The 21,566-nt window shown below is 51.3% G+C and overlaps 1 protein-coding gene across 2 annotated transcripts in view; it reads left to right on the forward strand.

Moving 5' to 3' along the window:
* Window positions 1-237: 237 nt before the first annotated feature.
* The window catches only part of GRIK3 (glutamate ionotropic receptor kainate type subunit 3), a 225,299-nt gene continuing 203,970 nt past the window's right edge, over window positions 238-21,566 (forward strand). The window contains exon 1 of one of the 2 annotated variants that reach the window (XM_064493745.1): window positions 238-714. In XM_064493745.1, the coding sequence (XP_064349815.1) occupies window positions 600-714 (115 nt within the window). In that variant the 5' untranslated portion in view covers window positions 238-599. The remainder of the gene's footprint in view (window positions 715-21,566) is intronic. The other variant, XM_010977514.3, reaches the window with a different exon arrangement.

Consider the following 21,566-nt stretch of genomic DNA (forward strand, 5'->3'; position numbering starts at 1 on the left):
CCTTCCCCGCCCCCTGCGCAGGTGTGAGCTCGCGAGTGTACGCTTCGGCGGGTGTGAGTGTGAAGTGTGTGTGCGCGGGGGAGTGCGCGGAGGGAGCGCGGGCGGCGGGCGGCGGGCGGCGCGAGAGGCGGGAGGCAGGGCGCGGGGGAGGGGGCTGGGAGGGAGTGTGTGCGCGCGTGCAACTCCACTCCGGGGCTTTGTGCGAGCCCGGGCGATAGCATCCGCGGCGGCTGGAGGAGGAGCGGCCGGAGACGCGTGCAGCCCGCCCGCCAGCGCCCGGCAGCCGGGCAGGTGGGAACCCGCGCGGGAGTCGAGCCGACGCGAGCCGGAGCCGAGTCCGAGCGGAGCCCGGGCGGAGCCCAGGAGCCTCGTTCGCGGGCGGCCCGTGGGCGACAGCCGGGCGGGGCGGGCGCCGGCGGGGCGGCCCCCCAGTAAGATGTGCGCGGCGCCGCGGGGCGCCCCCCACTCACAGCAGCGCTCGGGAGCCGGGCAGCTGGGCCAGGCGGCGCCTCAGGGGCTGCTGCGCGCCCGCGCCTAGAGCTGCCGCCCCAGGGAGCCCACCACGGCCGCGCCCCGGGTACGCTCGGCGGCGCCCAACGATGACCGCTCCCTGGCGGCGCCTCCGGAGTCTGGTTTGGGAATACTGGGCCGGGCTCCTCGTGTGCGCCTTCTGGATCCCAGACTCGCGCGGGATGCCCCACGTCATCCGAATTGGTAAGGGCTCCCCGGAGCCGGGGGTCTCCGTGCGCCCGGGCAGGGGAGGGAACGAGGGGCCTCTGAACGCGACCCTAAGAGATTTTCCAACCTCTCTCCGGGGTGCCGGGGCCAGGTGACCACCAGGAGCTCGACCCATTAAGGACAAAGTTCCAAAGCCGGGGTCACGGGCCTTACTTATTGACAAGGAGGCAGCCAGCCGGGCTGCGGCTGGCGAGGGGCCCTTGGCGCGCTCCTGGGAGGCCAGACCTGGCGGAGTGTAGCGAAGTGTTCCGGTCCCAGCCCGAGTCGCGGGCGCATTTCCAGGAGACTGCTAGCAGGACCGGCCGCAGACCGAGTTCTGGGACCCGGCTTCTCCGCGAAGCGGGAACCCTGGGGGAAGGCGCCAACTTCTCTTCCTTCCCTGCTCCCCGCGGGCCCGTTGCCCCGACCTGAGGCATGGCTGGAGCGGCCGCGGCGGGGACTCAGGGTCCGGCTTCGCATTACGAGGGCAGTCGGTCTCCTCTCCTGGTGGCCGCTCTCGGCCTCGGTGGCCCCGGTTCAGCCCCGTGGCTCGGGGCAGGGGAGGGGCGGCCCTCGTTGGTCGCTCCAGCCGTCCGTCGCGGCCGAGGCCTCTCTCCCGCCTGGGGCTGCGCAGGCGGGGGGAAGGGAGCAACGGAGCCTCCCCAGCGCAGCCAGGGAAGGCCACGAGAGGCATGCGAGTGGTTTTTAAAGTTACCCGAAATCCCTCCGCAGCCGGCGGCGGCTGGCGGGGCCGCGCGCAGCTTTCTGGAGCTCTGGCGTCTCGGCGTCTATACTCGCCAGAGACTCTTACTACGGGCTTTAACTTTGTTGTGGCCGCCCCAGGCACCGTGTAGGCAGCGCTATCGGCTGTGCGGCGGGCCCTGAGTGTCCCAGGCCCGAGACCGCCACGGCTGGGCCCGGCCTGGCCACGCGGGAGCCTCCGCCACGCAGGCCCTGTGCACGCCGCCAGGCCGGAGACCTGGGCCGCCTGGGTTCGCTAGGCGCCACCACCAGCATCTGGCACAAGGAGGCCAGAGCTCTGCTGAGCCGGGACAACCTTCCTTCCCTGTGGCTCTAATCCAGGCGCGGACTCTGGAATGCCAGCGGCGTGGGGGGTGCAGGGAACCAATATCGAGCTTGGTTTCCTCACTTGAGGTTTTCCTAGGAAGCAGGCAGAAATCCTGAGGGTGCCTCTCTCCTCCCTGGCTCTCTCCTGGATCCCAGATCCTCTTGAACTGGACGTCTGGACCAGGAGTAGAGTACAGCCCCCAGCACTGCCCACGCTGGGGTCTTTCTGTCCATGCCCAGGACCCTGGCAGGCAGACATTTGAGGCAGAGGAATCCAGGCACCGGACTCTGGGGACAACCCTCTCGGCCAGGCTTAACCCTTTGCAGCCCAGGCTGCTCCTGGCAAACAAAAAATGTCTTTTGTATTTCTGCGCCTTTTGCTGCCCCAGCACCGAGTTTGGTCACCATTCCAGGAGCAGGCAGCCCCTAACTAGTGGGCCAGCCCTTCCTTTATTCCCTCCTTCCTTCCCTCTGTTTTTGTTTTTGTTTTTATTTTTGTTTGTTTTGGTTTTTTTGTGGGCCTACATGGTAGGGCACCCTTGGAAGAAAAGAAGGGGGACTCAAAAGGTGCTATGCACCCAGTCCACGCATTGCAGTTTCCTCTTCTGTGGTCCTTCCTCTGTAGGGGTGTGATGCCTACACTCCCAGCCCAGCATCAGGGATGGAGGTCTTACGGGGGCTCAGGAAGACAGGAACAGGTGAGGGAAGCCCCAAAAGGATGAGCTGAGGAGGGCAGAAAGATGTATCCTCACCTGCTCCCTCTTGCTGTGAAATGAAATTGACTTGCACTGGGGGACTCCTCACTGCCCTGAGGGGAAGCCCCAAGCCTGCCCGCCCTTTCTTGGGTTCAGTGTGTAATAATGCAATTAAGGATGGCAAAGCCCTCCTCTCTTCTAATCTTCTTCATATTAAGCCCCAGGATTAATTAGCGTGTCGGCCCAAGCCATTTATATCCGAGAGCCCTGCCCTATTTGATTCCCAACCGGAGGACTAGGGTGCTGTGCCGATGTCAAATGTGACCGCCAGAGCTGTGCCAGCTTGGAAGGAGGATGGGAAGGCTCTGAGGCCTCTGGGCTTCTCTGGAGCTTCCTGGAGAGCTGAACTTCCATCCTTCTGAGCTCAGGCTGGAGCCTCAGCTGGGGCCAGGGGCTACAGTGGATGTGGCACAGAGAGAGAGACAGAGAATCTCATGCTGAGACCCAAACACAGCACCTTGGCTGGGCCCGATGCCATCTCCCTTTTCTTCTCTCTCCCCACCCCTGGGATCTCAGGGCTCTGGCTGAGGAATCGAGGGCTGTAGGAATTGAGACTCAGGAAATTGAGCTCCGGGATGTGCTGGGTGCGTCTGGTTTCCCAGACTGGTGCCTGAGCTGGCTGCGCTGGGAGCCGAATCCTTCTCCAGCAGGCAGGCGTTGCCCAGCACCAGCCTGGGAGAAGGTTTCCCTGCAGGTGTGCAAGGTTCTTTTTGGGCTGGGGAGCAGCATACCCGCCCCTTCTCTTTGTGCCTTTTTTGGGGGCTGAAATTTCCTCTTAGACAAGGAGATGGATAGCTCAGCAGTGTGACAGAGTGTTCAAACAATCCGTCTTGAATAGATGAATTGCGTTGCTCTGTCTTTTTGTAATTGTGTCTATCAGAGGGAGAGGTCAAGGCATTGATTGCTTGGATGGTTTGCAAGTAACAAAGGAGAGTGAGGGAGAGAGCGAGGGAGAGAGAGTAATTGGATTGTAGTCTGCGGGAAAAAAATGATCATTGATTATTTTATATGAATATGTGGAAGATGTATTCTGTGTGTGATTATCAAATGTTGCTCATTGAAGGTTTTCAAGGCATATTGTTCAGCATTTTATTATTATTATTATCATCGTTATTATTGTTCAGATGGATCCTAGTCATAACTCACAAAAAGCAGCTTAATGCATGGGTCCTCCCAGCCAAATGCGGTTCCGTGGACTCTTGTGGGAACCTGGATTTCCTGGTTATGTGACCTAGAAGCTGAAGTGGAGGGGCCCTGGGCTGGGAGCCAGGAGGCCTGGGTTTTTTGCTTTGCCTTCCACCAGTTTTCTGGGCCAACTTGGTCAAATCGCACTCTCCCATCAACCTCAAGCCTCAGTTTCTCCATCTATAAACTACTGAGTTGGCCATGATGGTTTTGGATATTCTGTGGTTTCAAAGTTCCCTTTAGTGCAGGCTCACGGGGACTATCAACGCCATCATAGGTTTCGTGGCTAGGTCTTTGCTTGCATTACGTACACACCACAGGATTCAGGGCCAGCCTGGAATTTGAAAAGGGAACCAGACAGTGGTGGTGGCAGCTGGGGAGCTCGAGTGGATGGTGGTGATTTCTAGTCAGCCATGGGGGAGATTTAGAGCCAAATGACTGCAGAGACATAAAGCAGGTGTGTGTGTGTGGGCAGTGGGGAGGTGACGAGTAGGGTGGGAGGGATGGGTTGGCTCAGCACCGGACTCTCGAGCATCTACAGAGCAGAACAGAGTTTCAAGGCTGCCCAGCGGGCATAGAAGTCTCTCCCGGGGGCTTGAAGTCCCCTCCCCAAGAGTTCCCAAATCAGCCCTGTCTGCATCTCCTCCCATCAGTTCACCCAAACGATCCTGAATGTTCATATCCTGAGTTTGGGAGCCGCTGTGTGTAAAACAATGAGAAATTTCTCACAGTGACTGGTGATGTGCTGAAACATCGCTGCTGTGGAGGAGCAGACAGGAGCTGAATGAAGATCAATAGGGTTTTCCCCCCTGGAAGTAAACAGCTTCAGACAAGACCTGGGAGTGGCCCGAGGGGCCTTAGAAAGCATCAACTTGAGGAATCTCTGCCTCCACTTTCTAGCCCTGCTGCTCCTGTCAGCCCGGGCTCCCCTCCTTCTGGAGCTGGAGTTTAATTTCTTCTCGATGCCTGCCTTGCACTGCGTTAAACGTTAAACTGTCTTTTGACGTCAGGATGATCTGGGGTTTTGCGAGATGGTTAATGCAGGGTGAGCCAGCCCACTGTCCTGACAAGGCCCTTCCAAGGTCACTTGCATCCCCCTGCCACCACCACCGGCACAACAGCTGACTTCAGAAGTCCAGCCGGCTGTGCTTTTCGAAAGGGCTTTCAGGAGCGGCTTTTCATCCCCACCCTTCAGAAACACAAGGCTGCTTGGCTGCTTTTAGGATCCTTCGTGGGACCTGGGAGCCTCCCTGAGTCCCCACGTTCCCACAGGCACTCTGTGTCCCTGCCCCAGGAAACAGCCCCCTCCATGGGGGAGGAGGTGCAGATACCCTGTAGATACTAGAACAACCCCTTCAGGGTCGGGGGTGGGCAGTGGTGCACGGCCGCATGCAGGGGGGCTCAGGACTGCTTGGGGTACTCTTTTTGGGGAAGACCTGATTGTGCTTCTACACCTGGGACTATTGCTGACCTGCCGAGGCCAGGCTTTCTCCATGCTGTCGCCGTCAGCTGCCTCTGCCTCTGCCTCCCTCCTCGCTGGCTCAGGACCCTCCGAGGTTCCCTTTGGCTGGGCAGCAGCAGAGAGGAGCCCGGCCTCACCAGTCCTTGCCTGGCAGGCAGAGGGGACTGGAGCTCCAGGAGCAGGGCCCTTTCTCCAAGACTAGCACCCAGCAGGCCCTAGCTTGTCCTCCCCAGAGGCTGGTGTGATGGGACAGGAGCTTTGGATGGATGCATAGGCCGAGGGAGGGCCTGGTGCAGAGGGCGGGGGCTTGTTGGCTGGAATAGCTCTTCTGGCGGGTGCTGATTCCCCAGCAGCAGCACCAGGGGGCAGTGTGCCTGTGCCGAGGTGGCCGCGCCATCTCTGGCCTGGGACCCCACCTGGGTCTGGAGCAAAGTCAAAATAATAAAATGATACACAACAGCAATACGATGGCGCTGATTTATTGAGCACTTACTAGCTGCCAGGCACTGTTCTTTTCAAACAATGACTCCTCGCTTGGGTAGGAAGGGCTCCAGGAATGTAGCTGTTGCATTTTTTTTTCCCTCACCATCTTTTTTCGCCTTCACCACCTGGCAGATATTATCCTCATTTGGCCGATGAGGAAACTGAGCTTGGTGAAGTCCCTTGCCCAAGATCATGTGGCCAGTGAGTGGGGGAGGTAGGATAAGAACTCCTGCCAGCCTGACCCCAGATCCTGTGTTTTTAACCGTCGTTGTAGTGGGAACATAAGAAGCACTGGTTTTCACAGGCGCTGAATGCCACCCCCCCACCCACCCCCAGTTCTGGGTGGCATTGCTGGGCTGGGCTCTTTGGCTCACTATGGGTGATGGCTGTGTGGGCTTTGTGACATTAAACTGTACCAGTGCCAGTTTTCAGAGTCAGACTGACCTTGCCAGTGGGCCACCGGGCAGCTAGCTATGCTTCCTCTAGAGGAAAGGTATAGACGGCCTTTTTCACCCTTCCTGCGCCTGCAACACATATCCTTACACTGAATACACCCACCTTGTCTGGGATTCTGGACTTCTGGACTCTGCCTAACACTTTAATCAAAGCCCCAGATATAGTTTGGACTCTCCCACAGGAATCCCTCTATTCTGGAAATTCCAGCCTATGTGTCACCCTAGTAGCCATCAGGCTGTCCTCAAAGACTTCATCAGAGCCTTGAGGAAACTCCAGGGCCACGTGTCTGTGTCTCCCTCTTCTTCCATCCTCTTCAGCTGGTGGCCTGACCAGAGAAGGTGGTCAGTGCTTTAGCTCTTTGCCCTTCCTTCCTTCCTTCCCCCACCTCCCTTTTCCCTCCCCAATCCCATCTCCTCTCCCCTCCAGCATCCTTTCCAGGCTAATAGGTTTTACGGTCATTTTATTTTTAAGCAAGGGTCACTTGCTGACCTTCTAAGTAAGCCCTGCCTTGCCTTGAACTGGGTCTGGTGGACAATAGGAGGGTCAGGTCCATTGGCGCTGGGCCCTGGGGTATGTGTTGTTGTCCCACAGACACTGTGGGTTGGTGTGGGGACCTGGGTGCCAGAGATGCCCAGTCCACCCTTCCCCTTCCACCTCTGCAGGAGCAAAGGCAAGCCCACATTCACCTTTCTTGTAGACCGTGTTCCTTCTTCCAGGAGACAATGGGAGACTGGGATAATAGTGGCCACCAGGGACTGAACTGTTCTGGAAGTGGGGAAAACTGCTCTGCTCAGAGTCCCTACAGAGGTGACAGACTGGGGACAAGCACAATCAAAGGGGTCAGGTTATTTTCCAGAGCCTCAATTTCCCCGTGTGTCAAATGGAGAAGAGACTACCTACCTCAAAATAGAGTTAAACAGATGTAATGTCTTTTCAGGAAAGCTTAAATCCTGTCCAAGATCAGCATTTCTCCTTCCTATTGTGGAAGGAGAGGAGTCTGATGCCAGCACTGAGCAAGGGACTGGGGTGAGGTGAGTGAGGCTGCTGGGGTAGCAGGATTTAAGGAGGCTCTCAAGTGGTGACCCTGCTTTTGCTCAACTGGCTGTGAGAGTAAGCACGCGCCTCCTTAAATTTTGTGCCCCAGGTGCCTCACTGGCCTGGACTATTTTATAGCTGCTGGGCCCCAGGGCACTCCACCCTACCTACATTGGTTAATTTCCTTGGAGTTACCTCCAGGGTCTGCTCGACCTCCTGCTGCAGCCAGGCACTCTACTCCCCGCTAGGCTTGCGTGCCCACATCCCTCTCCTGTCTTCCTTTGACCTTTGTGCCTTGTTTACTAATGCTTACTGACCTTGACTGTAGCTATGCTTGTGGGTAGGTCAAAGGCTTTCTCTAGTGAAGAAGTTTTTGGAGTCAAATGATGTATTTCATTGATTCTAAGATGGATTCTTTCCCTCCCACCCTCCCCAGCACAGTTTCACATCTTTGAAATCAGTCTGTGTCTCCCATGTCAAATCCCAGTTTACTTGTGGATTGTTCCTTTCTTGGCACCTCCAGGCTTAATGGTGTGTCTCGGGTTTGGTGGAATGTGGTGGGTCTGAGTTTGAGCCGGGGTGTCCACCGAGCTAGCTGTGTGACCTTGGGCGAGTCACTTCACCTCGGAGCCTCCATTTCCTCATCTACGAGATAGAACTATTAATATTAGGTTAAATCGTATTCAGCTAGTTTTGACTTATAAAAAATTCATATGGTTGAGCCTTACAGTGTAGTCTTCATAAGGTTATTCTGAGAATTAAAGGAGATAAAGAATATAAAGCTCTTTGCCCAGAGCCTGATTCTTAATAAATGTTAGGAGAAAAAGTATTCGCCAAGGGTGGAGACTTTGTCTCTGCCATCAGACTCTGAGCTCTGAGGCTGTCTGCTTCCTATATGTCCTCTGCCTTGTGCCAACCCTGGTGCTCAGTCCCTGCAGCTCAGCATGTGACTTTTGCCCACTTCCCGCATACCCATGTGCCCGGCAGTGGAATGGATGGCACCGGCAGCCTGCGACAGTTACTTGCCATGCTAGGAAGCAAGAGCGGTGCCCTTCCTAGGATGCTCCGGTACATCTAGAAGCTTCCAGACTCCTCCTAGCCTGTTATTTGTCACATACCTGCAGATCACAGTGTGCTGGTTCTTCCCTACATGTGCAGTGTTTTAACTGAAATGCATTTTGCATGTAGTCAGACCTGGGAAGACCCTGTTTATGGGATGCTCCAGAGGGATTGGTCCAGGGAGTCTTGATCAATCTTTCTTGGATGGGGAGTCCAAACTTGCTTCCTCAGCAAGTCGGTGTATCCCAGAGAGGGTCTGCGGCTGGAGGCTGGGCCTCAGGGGATAGACATTGCTGGTTCTGCTGGGAGACACCAGGTAATGAGTCCACGGCAAAAGCCAGGGAGGAGAGAGTCCCCATGGTGATCTTACAGATCGGAGATAATGAGATGGAGTGAGATCCGGGGGGAGTGGCAGCTTCGACTCCAAATCCTTTGGTGCTATGCTGAATGGTGGTTAAGGAAGGCAGAGGAAAAAAGAGGAGAGAGAGGAGCTAAGATTGCAGTTTGTGTGAAGAGGGTTCCAATACATAGGAGACAATTAAGTCTTTTGCTATTAAAGGGACTGATGCAGACAGGCTGCGATGGAAGGGGGTTTATAGAGTTCTCAGAACCACTGCAGGGATGAGCTCTTTAAATATGGGAATGAGGGAGAGGGAGACTTCTGCAAAGCCTTCCTGCATCTGCTTTGCAGAACTGAAATATGCTATTCCAAAAAGCCTGCCCAATTGGGCGGAAAAGCCGGAGCAGGGAGCCAAGGACTTCCCAGGGCTCCAGGCATCACATTTCCTGTCTATGGTGAAGAATCACAGAATCCAGGCTGAAAAGAACCCCAGGGGTCAGTTTGGCCCCTGCTTCTTAAACATTAACATGCACCAGAATCACCTGGAGTGCTCAGTAAACTAGACTGCTGGGTCCCACCCCCAGAGCTCCTGATTCAGTGGATCTAGGGTGAGGCCTGAGAATTTGCATTTTAACAGGTTCCCAGATAATGCTGATGCTGCTTATCTGGGGACGACACTCTAAGAACCACTGTGCTAAGTCACTGGAGCACCCCCCTATTAGGTGGAAATCTAGTCTCTGATTGAATATCTCCTGTAACAGGAAGCTCACCATTTTTCGACCACGCTTTTGTTCTTTATTGCAAACGTTTTGGCTCATTCCAATTTTTGTTGTACATTTTCCCCTAAAATTGGTTTCCCTGCAGTTCCAGAAGGCAGGATAACTTGAACGTTGAGAGTGTAGGATCTGAAATCCATCTGTCTAAGTTTGAGCTCTCATTCCCTCTTTCCAGGCTATGTCACTTTGGGTAAGTCATTTAACTTCTCTAAGCCTCGATTTCCTCACCTGTAAAATGGGGATAATAATAGACTTGACCTCATGCGATGATTATGAGAATTAACATGCCTGGCCCAAAGGAAGCTTTCCATATATTTTAGCAATTTAACATTGTGGATAAGCTCACAGGTTCTGGAATCTGACAGCCTGAGTTTGAGGGCTGCCTCCATCACTTTCTACCTGTGTGATCTTGGGCAAATTATTCAATCTACAGTAATAATAATACTAGTAGTGACAGTAGTACCTGCCTCATGGTTTTTTTTTTCAAATTGAAGTACAGTCAATTACAATGGGTCAATTTCTGGTGTACAGCACAATGTCCCATTCATGCATATACATCCATATATTTGTTTTCATATTTTTTTTCATTGAAGGTTATTACAAGATATTGAGCGTAGTTCCCTGTGCTGCCTCATGGGGATTTTATAAGGATTAAATGAGTTAATGTACATAATGTGTTTAGACCACAGCCATGGTAAGCACTCAGTAAATGTTACCATTGTTCTTACGATTATGCTCACCCCATCTTCTGATATTGGTTTGGATTTGCACCCTGCCCCAGTGTGCAACCCTACGGAAATGTAAAGGCGTTTCTCCAGACTAAAGATGCCCAGTCCTTCCAGCGTGGTGTCGAGAGCTAACCGCAGTCCCGCTTATGTGTTGAAACTGGTAACCTCATCACCAACACCTCCGTGTTGGTGTCTACTTATACAACCCCAGGTTACTTCAGCCTTTTCAGCAGCCATTTCAACTGTGTTGATTTATACTGAGCTAATGGTCTCATGAGATCGGAAGGTCTTTTCCACAGGCATCGCTTCTCTCTTTGGCAGTTGATCTTTTGAACCTAGAGGCAGGACCTGTCATTTATTTCTAGGAAACCGATCCTTGAACCTCAGGGCAGTTATTCTTGCTCTTTGTTTCTGGACCACCAAAGCCTGTTCCCATCTCTCTGTCCTTGGGAGGTAGGCATGGATTTCACCCTCTTCTTCCTCCCTTGCTTGCCTTCAGGGGGCTGTGGTGGAGAAGTAAGTGGTTGTTGGCCTGTGGTTGGGGTTGGGGAACCACTGATCTGGACAGTGAGGCTTTTTTGGCTCCCTTTCTGTTGTCTGGCATGCTTCATGCCATCTGAGCCTGGGATGAACGTGCCTTCCCTCACTTCGGCAGGCCCTGCCATCAACACATTAGGCAGGAAATGACCAAAGTCAGAGTCTGTTGGCTCTAGTCAGTGGTCTTGGATCCACTGCCCTACACTTTAACCAGCTTCAGAATCCCACTGACCTCCTCTTGCTTTCAGGCCCTGTCTGACCTGCTATGGTTGGCTTCTCCGGGCTCATGCACTGTCCCTTCTTGCCTCACACACACTCTATGCCCCTCTGTACTGAACATCCAAGTCCTCAGAAGGCACTGCACTTTCCCTCACACTCAGACTCTGCTCTTGGTATTCTTTCTGGCTAACTTCTAGCCATCCTTCCTTCAGGTCTCAGCAAACATATCTTTTCCTCCAGGAAGCACTTCTTGACTCTCACCTCCTTCTATGAGTCCCCACAGCACCCTGAACTTCCCTTGTCATAGCACTTGCTGTATTGTAATTTTTGGTTACCTTAGAGAGAAGCTCTCTTAGAAAAGTCTTAGAGACAAGCAGGGACGTAGGGACCACAGCTGGCTTAGTCACCACTTTGCCCAGTGCATCTAGCACCATGTGTGACTCATAGTAGGTGATTAAGAACTATCTGCTGAGTAAATGAATGCCTTGATGAGTACAGTCATTTGAATATAAGTCCACCTAACTGCCCTGACATTCAGCTCAACACTTCTTTCATGTTGTCAACAAGGGTTTCATAAGACATTGTTAGATTCTGCTGTGAAGTCAGTGTTTTAATGATGTCTGTTCTTCTGCTACAGTAATTCAGTACTTTCTTTGCCAAGACCTTTCGCCTGCAGTTTGTTGGGCAGAGCTGGGGTATTTAGGGGAATGGGTCTTTCTCCCACAGACCTAGGATTGGCCTTTACATCCATTGTCTGCTTCATATCATGATGATTCTCCTTTTGAGAAGAGGAGAAGTTATTGACTTCAATAAGAGGCAAAAGAAAAGACCACGATCCTCCTGCCTTTTCTGAACTCACCCCTCTCTCCTTCCCACTTACCCCTCAGCATCTCTGCAGCTCCCTCTGCGAGCTGACCCACAGAAGAGAACTTCTGTTCCATCCTCACCAGGTGGGTCACTCAGGACAGCTGCCAGGCAGACCTATAGCTGTGCCACTTGCTCTGCTGCCAGTTTTGGGTCAGAGGCTTCTCCTTTTCCTGTTGACACCACATCACTGGATCCTGCTAGGATGTGTAGACAGTTCTACATGACTATTTTGGGTAAAGTGAGGTGTTGACAGTTAACCTGGAGATTCAGGTTGTGCAGACAGTCAACCTGGGTCATTTAGCCCTGGGAGCACACACATCATGCACACTGGGTTCTGGTAGTGTGAATGCATGTACTTGTGTGTGTTTGTGTACTTGTAAGAGACGACCAAGGGAAGATTTGCTTCTCTAGCACAGGGTTCCCAAATTGGAGTTCGGTAGCCATTCTTTATCCCAAGCTTGATGAATGAATATAGTCACTTTCCTTTGTATCAGTGGGGAAACTGAGGGCTTAAGTGATGGTCCCAATTTCTGACTGACTGGGCTGACCTATCTGCAGTGTTAATGTAGCTGATAGTGAGGGTGGGACAGGTTTGCAGGGCAGCCCTGAGCTTCCTCTCCTGAACATGACAGGACCAGGCTCTCCCTTGAGGCCAGGACCTCCCCTTTCTTGCTTCCCTCCCCAAGGAAACAGATGACACATTATAAGCAGAAAGAGCCTGTTGCCTACATGGCCATTTTTCCTGCCCAGTTTAATAGAGGTGACAGCCATCTATTTTACTTGTCTCGTAACATCGAATCAGTAAATAAAATATGGGTGAACTCTCAGGTTTATCTGAATTATGGCTGGTCCATGGGGACTGAGGGCTAGGGGGGTGAGTTGAGCAGAGAGATTGAATCCCTGGCTTCTTGCAAGAGAAGCTGATCCTTGTCTCTTCTGGATCCAGAAAATCTTCCTGCCTGGAGGAGGCAAGGTAAGGTCATCCTGTTTGACAGTCTCTGAGTCCATGTAAGAACCAGAAATCACAAGTGGAGGCACCCCAAAAGTCAGAGTTACAGGAGCACAGTTCTTGTCCCCACTCTTTTCTCTTGTAGATTGGGATACTGAGGAATGAAAAGGGGGAAATGACTTGTGCCACATCCCTTGGTGAGCCAGGGAGAAATCAGATGAAAACATGGTCTCTGATCCCCAGTCTGTTAAGAAAATCCCATCCATTTTCCTGTTACACACACACGCACACACGCACACAAACATGCACACATTGGAAGCTTTAAATTTGCAGTCTTTAAGAGAGATAAGGAAGCTAGATTTGTCCTATGTGGCAAAACAGGCCGAGAAAACCTCTTTTTCTCATTGAGGAGAAATACAGATCAGATTATTATGTGTTTCTAAAAGCTCGTAGATAGTGATAACACCCTGTGCCAGTTGGCGAGAGGCAGGAAGATTAAGGTTCACCCCAAACTCTGCATTCAGCACCACGGAGAGCAGCCAGGCCCTGGGGTAGTGAGTGGGCACCATCTGCATGCTGACTCGTCTTCCAGGGGCGATGTGGTTATTGTAGGGTCTTGCTAAACAGGCATTCTGTACAGGCATCCTTTTCCCCAGTGCTGTTCCTCTAGGACTCTGGTGTTCGCAAACTGGACCGAGGTATTTAGCAGGTACACAGCAGGCTAGTAAGAACTATTATTTGTGGTCGTTCAAATCGAGTAACTTACAGTAAAAGAAAATGGAGCGAATGGATAGAATTTTCTCCTTTTTTTTTCCTCCCACATAAATTGTTCTTAAACCTTTGGTGCCTTGTACGGCTTGTCTGCTAGGGAGCAGTAGCAGATGACAAAACGAGTGAACATTCCATTGTCAAATATCACACCTGATACCAAGCGTCTTTGCTCAGCTTGTCAGCATCATCTTTCACATTGCATTTGGTAAGTAGGCTTGTGTTATGTATTTTTATCCTGCTAAATGTGATTTCTTAAAAGTATTTTGTGTGTTATTATTTCCTGAGATGTGGAGCCCTGCATACCTATAATAGAGCCATATTTTCTGCTAGTAAATAAAATTACTCCTCATTCAGGTGATGGGAATTAAATGTGTCACAGCTTTGTGGCATTCCCCAAAGAACCCTAGCAGTGCCAGGTGCTCCACCACCTGGATGTGTCTGAGAAGCCTTGTGATCTGGCTGGGCATTGACAGAAGTCTCTCCCAGACAGGAAAATCACGCCATGAGTGACCTCAGCAGACTTCAGAGAAAGGGGGAGTTTTGTTCATCATTGGGATACTGAGTTGGCTGAAACACCTGGACTAGAAGCCAAGGGCATAGGAGGCTAAGAGTGTTAGAAAGACAGAGTCAGAGGATTGGCATTTGTCTTTGAACAAGGAGAGAGTTTTAGGTAAATGGGCTCCTGGGATTTAGGAGGCAAGATGGCACCCTGAAGTCTACTGCAGATAGAAAGATCTGGAATGGGCAGGGAAGATGTGGGCTATGGTGTCTACAGAGTAGGGGCCCTGGCTTGAGACATCCTTAATGCAAGGGGATTGGGGTTTTTGCTGCTTCTGCTTCGATTCACGAATCAGAAAAGTCTGCTTGGAAATGTGGCTATTTTTTTGCTGCTTGTAATTTAGTGTTTATTTCCTGTCTTTTCCACATGGTCTCTGGGCTGACTCGTTGATTCACCAGACATTTATGGATCACCCACTCTGTGTACTGCAGAGTACACAGGGCAGGGGATTGCAGGGGTCTGCAGGATGGCGCAGGATCTCTGGACCTGGTGGCATCTGAATGGCCTCATGGTACGTGCATGTAGGTGACCTTAAGTGATTGCCGTGGTTCCTGGAATATTTAGGTACACACAGTTCAGGCTAGAGCCCTGCACTGAGGTCTACCTTGTTCTCCTGTGTTCTGGGGAGGAGTACTGAGGCTCAGAGAAGAAAAGAGACAAGGTGAGAATCACACAGTAGAGCCAGCTGGGCAGCCACATCTTTTCCCTTTCACCCTTCACTTCTGCCCTCTTTATTGACCTTGCTCCTAAATCATTTCATCACTTACATTTTTCCTAGAGTTCTTTTATTCCTGAGCTGTCACACCCTTATCCTCCAGCCCTACTCCAGGTTCATTTCTGTCTCTTGGTAGAACTGAGCCTTAACTTCCCTAAATGGAGTGAGTGCACGTGTAAGTAGGAAGGAAAAGGTAGAGACAGGGGTTAGTATCCTATTTTTTATGTCTCCAAAGGTTACAATTCCATCTCATTGATGGGGAAAGTCCTCTTTCTGGCCAGTTCAGATTCTTCTGCTGCAGTGTAAATCCATCTCATCCATGATGTGAAATGGCCATTCGTGGTGTTTGGGAGGAAATATCTAGATTGGGAGCTGTTAACTTGAGGGACTTTTTTTCCACTGGGGCTGCAGCAAAGAAGCTCTCAGACAATTAAACTGAAACGGCTACACTTTCACTCACATAGGTTTGGGCAGATTTATAATATTTTCTTTTCTAAAAAATTGGGATTATTTTCATGGAGACAGTGATTTATGGAATAATCAATTTCTTTATCTACCTAATACATTGGAGTGATCTATCAGCCCAGGCATCAATCTCCCCCAGAGGCTGGGGAGGGTGGACAGCCTTTGAGCCTGACTCACTCAGGAGAAGACTTTTTTTAGTGTGAGCTACTGTGATCTCAGATCTGAATCTGAGGCCTGCTGTAAGGAAGGTCTGAGCAAGGATGCTAATTCCTTCTCCTCATCAGATTTACCCCCACCCAGAGAGGAGTAGGGTGCAGCACATGCTGTTGCCAATGTACAGGTGTGGAGACTGAGCACCAGGGAGGATGCTCGAAGACCAGAGTTTGGTGATGTGAAGCCAGGAGTGGTTATCTCTCAATCTGAGGACGGCAGCAGAGAAGAGGGCGCACATCTGAGCTTAGAAGTCCTAGGAGAGAATTGGGGCCAGTAAGGTGATGGTCCAAGAGGGCTGAATTTGACTCAACACTATCTATTTCTGTGCTATTTGAAGAGTAAGTAAGACACATTGGGAGTAGTGAACTTCTCGCTACAGGATATATTCAAGAACAGATAGGCCAGAGATGTTTCAGAGGGGCTCTGAATTCCTTTCACTATGAAATTCTAGACATCTTCAACTGTGCAGCCAGAGATGCTATAAAAATTTAGGCTTTCTGAGTTCCCTAAAAGGTTAGAACTATGCCTGTTCCAGGTTACACAAACTCCATGAAGGCTGAGCTCAGTTTGGCGGTTGCAAGAAATACTCTTAAGGTCAGACCCTTCCCTGCATGTCTTCCACAGCAGTTCATCTCCTGACGGTGACCCAGGGAAGGAGCCTGGTGGCTGCAGTCAGCTCCAGGGAGGGCCCATCGACATTTCTGAGCAGTATACTGTCAAATGCCCTGGCATGCCCGATGTCACTTAATTTTCACGTCTCTTTGATATAGGAGGGCTACTGTCTTTTGCAGATGTGAAAACTAACATCTGAGGGAAATGGATGGTCCAAGGTCATATGGCCGGTCAGGGTGGAGCTTTGTCCACTCATTCATACATGTGGTTGGTTGCTCAGTGAGCCTCTACTGAGCACATCTACATGCTAGGTGCCAGCACTCAGGGTGAGCAAGACAGACGTGATTCTGGCCTCATGCAGCTTGCAGTCTGGCAAAATATAAACATCAAACTGCCATTACAAACTCAAAGCATATTACAGAGGGAAATGCAGGCTGCTGGGGGAACATCAGGAAGGGCTTCCCTGAGGAGGTGACATTTGGGCTGAGATCTGAAGCAGGAGAAAGGGATGGTTAGGTGAAGATGATGGGAAGGAGTGAGAGATGTCTTCTCGGCAGAGGGAACATCAGGTACAAATGCCCAAAGGGTGGACAGTTATGTTAAGCTGAAATCCTATAAGCTTTGGAGGTCAAACATGGTCAAATATCAGCAATTTCATATGTTTCAAAGTAGAGTTTAAAAAACTCAAGCATGTCCAGGGGATGGATATAGCTCAGTGGTAAGAGTGCATGCTTACCACGCACAAGGTCCTGGGTTCAATCCCCAATCCTTCTATTAAAAAAATAAAAATAAGAATAAAAATTAAAAACTCAAGCAAGTCTAGTGTGAATGGAACAAATGTCAAGGGATGTGAAAAAATAAGACTTGAGTAGTGGGAGTATGGAAGGCCAGATAAGCTAAGGTAAGGAGGCTGGACTTTACCCCCCAGGGCACTGGGGAGCCACTGAGGACTTTATGAAGGGGAATGACGTAACCAGATTTGTACCTTTGAAAAGTCGTCCTGGTGGCTGTGTAATGTGAGTGCAGGCACAAGATTGGAAGCTGGGGGTGGGAAGAGGGTGGGCAGTGGGCATTAGGGAGCTGATCAAGTAGTCCAGGTGAGAAAGGACAGGGAGATGAGTAGACAGAATGGAGGGTCAGTCAAGAACAAGTGTCCTGATTCCTGGTCCAGGGCTCTCCCCAGAAGCCCAGCCATCACCTTAGCCCCAGGCCTGAGCACAGTAGGCCAGGTCACGACATGCCATGAGGCCACGGGTCTGTTTCCTGAGTCCTCCATCGATGGATGCCACATCTGCTATCTGCGAGCTCAGCTGAACCTCTAGCCCCACTCGATGGTTCCCTGGTTTGACTGGAAAACCCTGGGTTTGTTCCGTCTCCTGGCACTCGAGGCAATGAGCACTCCTCGGCAGGTGGCAGCTCCCCTTGGTCTCTCTGACAGCCTGGCAGGGAGACCCAGGAAATGGGCTTTGTCTGGTCTTGGCTTTTCTCTTAGACGCCTCCGTGGGGCCAGGAGCTTCCCTGTGGCTGAACTGAAACCTCTTCTCCCACTAAGGGTGGAGTCATGGCAGATGTGGTGGGAGGAGGGAGACCTCAGCCTGCAGGACAGGTGCAGGCACCACTGATGCCCAGCACTGTGGCCGCAGGGATGGACATGGCGGCCCCAAGCAGATATGGCTGGGCTCTGCTTCCCTTACAATATCCAGTGACCTGCACTAACACGATGTTACTGTTTTAATGAAATAATAATAACGATCCCTGGAAGGCTTACTATGTGCCAAACACTGTGCTAAGCATCTTACACACCTTCAGTCACTTAATGCAGCAAATCTAAGAGGTAAGGCCTTTATCCTCACTTTATAGATGAGGAAGTAGAACCCCGGGGTAATGCACACGGAGAAAGCATTCCACAGATGTTGGGGAGATCATCATCGCTTTCGTCATGATTGCTGTTGTGATTTTAAGTAATGGACCTGTCACAGTGCCAGCCCATAGTAGGTGCTCAAGAGTATTTGTGGAATCTGTTTGTAGAGATTTGGTCAGAAAGTGGGGTGAGTGGGCGGGGTCTGGAAACCATCTTGGGACAAGGCTCTTCCCAGCCCCCTCAGTCCCTGAGGATCTCTCGCTCCCATTCCTCCACGGACTTTCTTAGCCTAGTCCCTCCCCCTTCTCATGCACATAGCCTGTCTCCAATTCCTCTAGCCAGCCACCTGGATTCTCTGGCCTGCCAGATGCCTTTTCTTGGCAGCCTCAAGGAATGCAGGGACAGCCCTCAGTACCCCTCTTTTGACGGGCCGTGGGTGTTACAAGACCCCCATCCTTCAGGACTTCTGTGGTTGGCTCCTCCCAGTCGTTAGCCACTGACAGACCCCTCCTCTGGCCCAGCCCAGCCAGGACACCACAGAAACCCCTTTACCTCCTGAACCATTGTCAACTCAAGACAGGTAGGGCTGTTTCTGACTTCCATGTTTCTGCATGCTGTGCTTCCCACCTGGAATACCCTCTCCTCTTTGGCCTCCTGCTGAATTTCTTCTTTCTCACACTGCATGTGCTATCGTAAGTCTCACCTCTTCCAGGAAGCCCTCTCTGATGCCCCCAGGCAGTGGCTCACAACTGTCCCTGAGCCTCTCTGGAGCCTTGCTCTAGCCCCCTTTATTGGTGCAGAAATGTCTCCTCCTTCCCCACTATTCTGCCTCCTGACCCCACAGCCCACAATGTTGAAGCTTATAGACCTCTTGTATTTGCCTCAGACTGTTTTTTTTAATCTCGTTATTAAAATAACACCACCTTTTTTAAAATTTTATTTTTTATTGAAAGGTTGTTGATTTACAATGTTAGTTTCAGGTCTACAGCAAAGCAATTCAGTTGTACATAAATATTTTTTCAGATTCTTTTCCATTATATGTTATTACAAGAAATTGAATATAGTTTCCTGAGGTATTCAGTAGATCCTTGTTGTTTATCTATTTTACATGTAGTAATGTGTGTGTTGTTAATCCCAAACTCCTAATTTATCCCTCCCCGCCCTTCCCCGTTTGGTAACCATAGTTTGTTTTCTGTGTCCTAACCTCACTCTTCTTTTCTTTCTTTTTTTTTAAAAAACACCTTTTGATAGTTTACTCTCTTAAAGACAAGCTCCTTAGGCTGGAATTCAAGGAGTTCTTTTTCTGGACTCTGTTTCTAAGCTCTGCCCTCCCCATTCCATCAATTTAATTGTCAGTTGCATTCATTTTTTAAGTGAATTAGCCAACATTCAAAAAATTGGGATGTTTTATACAAAATTGTGGACTTCCAGCTTCTTTTCCCACATCCCCACATGCCACAGCCTCCACCTCTTCTTAGACTGCGTCCCCTGTGCCAGGGCCATTGACTGTCATGCATATGCCCTTTTTATTTTTTGCAGTAGAGTTAAGAGGGAAAAGTAAAATATTTTGTGTGCCTGTGTTTTTATTATCAGGAGTAAACAGAAGACAGCCTAAGAGGGCCGTTTATTTTGAATCTTTTTCTCTCACCAACCCTGCTTCACTTTAGGTTTCCCGTGGGCTCCTGCAGGCACTGAGTCCCCGACCCCCCAACCCCGACCCAGTGGACCAGAAGCTTCTCAAAGACAAGGACCTTTTCTCATTCCTGTTTATCGTGATAATAACAGCTATTGTTCATTGAGCCCTTTTCCATCTTCCCACTTTCCAGGGAAGGCATTTGAGTCCTGGGGGTGGGGAGGTACCCCTTCAGGAAGTGAGGTTTCACCTGTGTGGGAACGCCCATCTACCTGGCTCCAACTCCATTCCCCATGTATTCCCAACATCTGCCCCAAGCGATGCCCACAGTAGGCAATTAATAAGTGTCCGACAAATCTAATTGAATTCAGAGTCACAGATGGGTTGGAGACAGGTGGGGAACCTCCACCCTGGGTGGACTGTGACATGTTTAGTTTGCTCCTGGCTCTTCCTTCCTTCTTTTGGCGCCTGGCTGGCCCTGAGCTGTGCTGTGTACCTGTAGGGTGGCACATTACCCAGAGTTAAGTTAACACATGCTGGGTGGGAAATCTGCTGTGGTCCCTTTGTATTACCATGTCTTTGAAGCGCCAGGACATGGTGTGAGCATCGGAGCTCTGCAGGAGGATTTTAACAGCCACTGTCCTTGTTCGCTCCCTGCAGTGGTCGCAGTGGCCGCAGGCCCATCACTCCGACACAGTCCCAGTGACTAATTGGGCCTGGATAATAGGCCACACAGACGTACGCCCTTTCCCATCCCCCTCCCGGCTCTGAGGTGAAGCTGCCACTTCTGCTTGGAGGGGGTCTGGGTACTTATTGTGCTTGGCACCCTCACCCTGGCCAGGCCTTGGCAGGGCACCTGCAGTGAGAGGGTGGGCTGTCTGGTGTTGAGTTCCCTGTGTACATGGTCAGGAGATGGCCATAGGAGGAAGAGTTAGCAAAGAACGAAGCGCCGGCTTTCTGCCTAGAGTAGTGCCTGTAAATCCTCCCTCACCTACATCCTGAGATCTCATTATTCCATCGGCCCCTCGGAGCCAGGTGACAACAGGAAGCTTCAGATTCATATTTGGAAGGTGATTTCTTTGCAGAGCCTCCAGGTTTCTGTACAAGTGGATTAAGTTCTGGACCAAACGGGGGCTCTTACTTTCTTGGCATTTGGGGCCGGCTCGGCCTTCCTGACTGCTGGGCTGTGCGCTGGATATATGGGTTATCCCTCAAATCCAGATTCAGGGATCCAGAGGCTCAAGCAGGCTTATAGCTTGAGATTCTAGACATCCTGGGCCTGGAGCAGATCCCTTTCCAGAGAGAGAGTATCCTTGGTTGATGGTGTTCGATGTCACAACAGGGGTGAGGAGGGAGCAATTTAGTCTTTGCTGCTCTGGTTTGGGAGCCAGGAAGGCCTCTCTAAGGAGGTGGCATTTAGGCTGAGACCTAAAGAATGGGGCAAATCTGCCAAGTGAAGAAGGGGGTGCACTCCAGGCAGAGGGAATAGCATGTGTGGGGGCCTTGAGGTGAGAAAGAGCGTGGGTTGGTCAAAGAACAGAGAGAAGGGCCAAGTGGCTGGGGCTTGGTATGCAAGGGGTGGGACATGGCACAGAATAAGGTAAGGGAGGTGTTTTTCTAAAAGCTCTACTCGGGGTCATCCCGGGCTCTCACTCCATCCTCATCTTGCATCACTTCTGCCGCAGACCATTGGTTCCTCGGGTCCTTTCAGGCTCCAGGGCTCAGCCTCATTCTCCTTTCCCTGCATCCTTCCGTGGAGCTGCTCTTGGTGAGTGATGTCTCCTCCCAGCAAGGGGTCTCACCAAAGCCTGTCCCAAGCCTGTGCTTGGTCCAGCAGTGGAAGAGCTGACATTGCATCACTGGGGAGCAGAGCTCTCTGCAGGGGAAGGGCTTCTCTTCCAGGAAGATTTACATTTCCTGGAAAATCCCTAGCTTCTAGGTAAGTGCACCCATGGAGGCCTAAAGGTGCAGAATCATCCTGGGGCAGGTGGGGAGTTAAGCAGCAAAGGTTCTGATTGGCTCCGTCCATGAAGCCTGTGCCAGAGTTTGTAGCTAGGTGTGGACCACACATCTGGAGGAAGAGTACACACCCATCACCCAG

Source organism: Camelus dromedarius, chromosome 14 (genome assembly GCF_036321535.1).
Source record: "Camelus dromedarius isolate mCamDro1 chromosome 14, mCamDro1.pat, whole genome shotgun sequence".
Lineage (NCBI taxonomy): Eukaryota > Metazoa > Chordata > Mammalia > Artiodactyla > Camelidae > Camelus > Camelus dromedarius.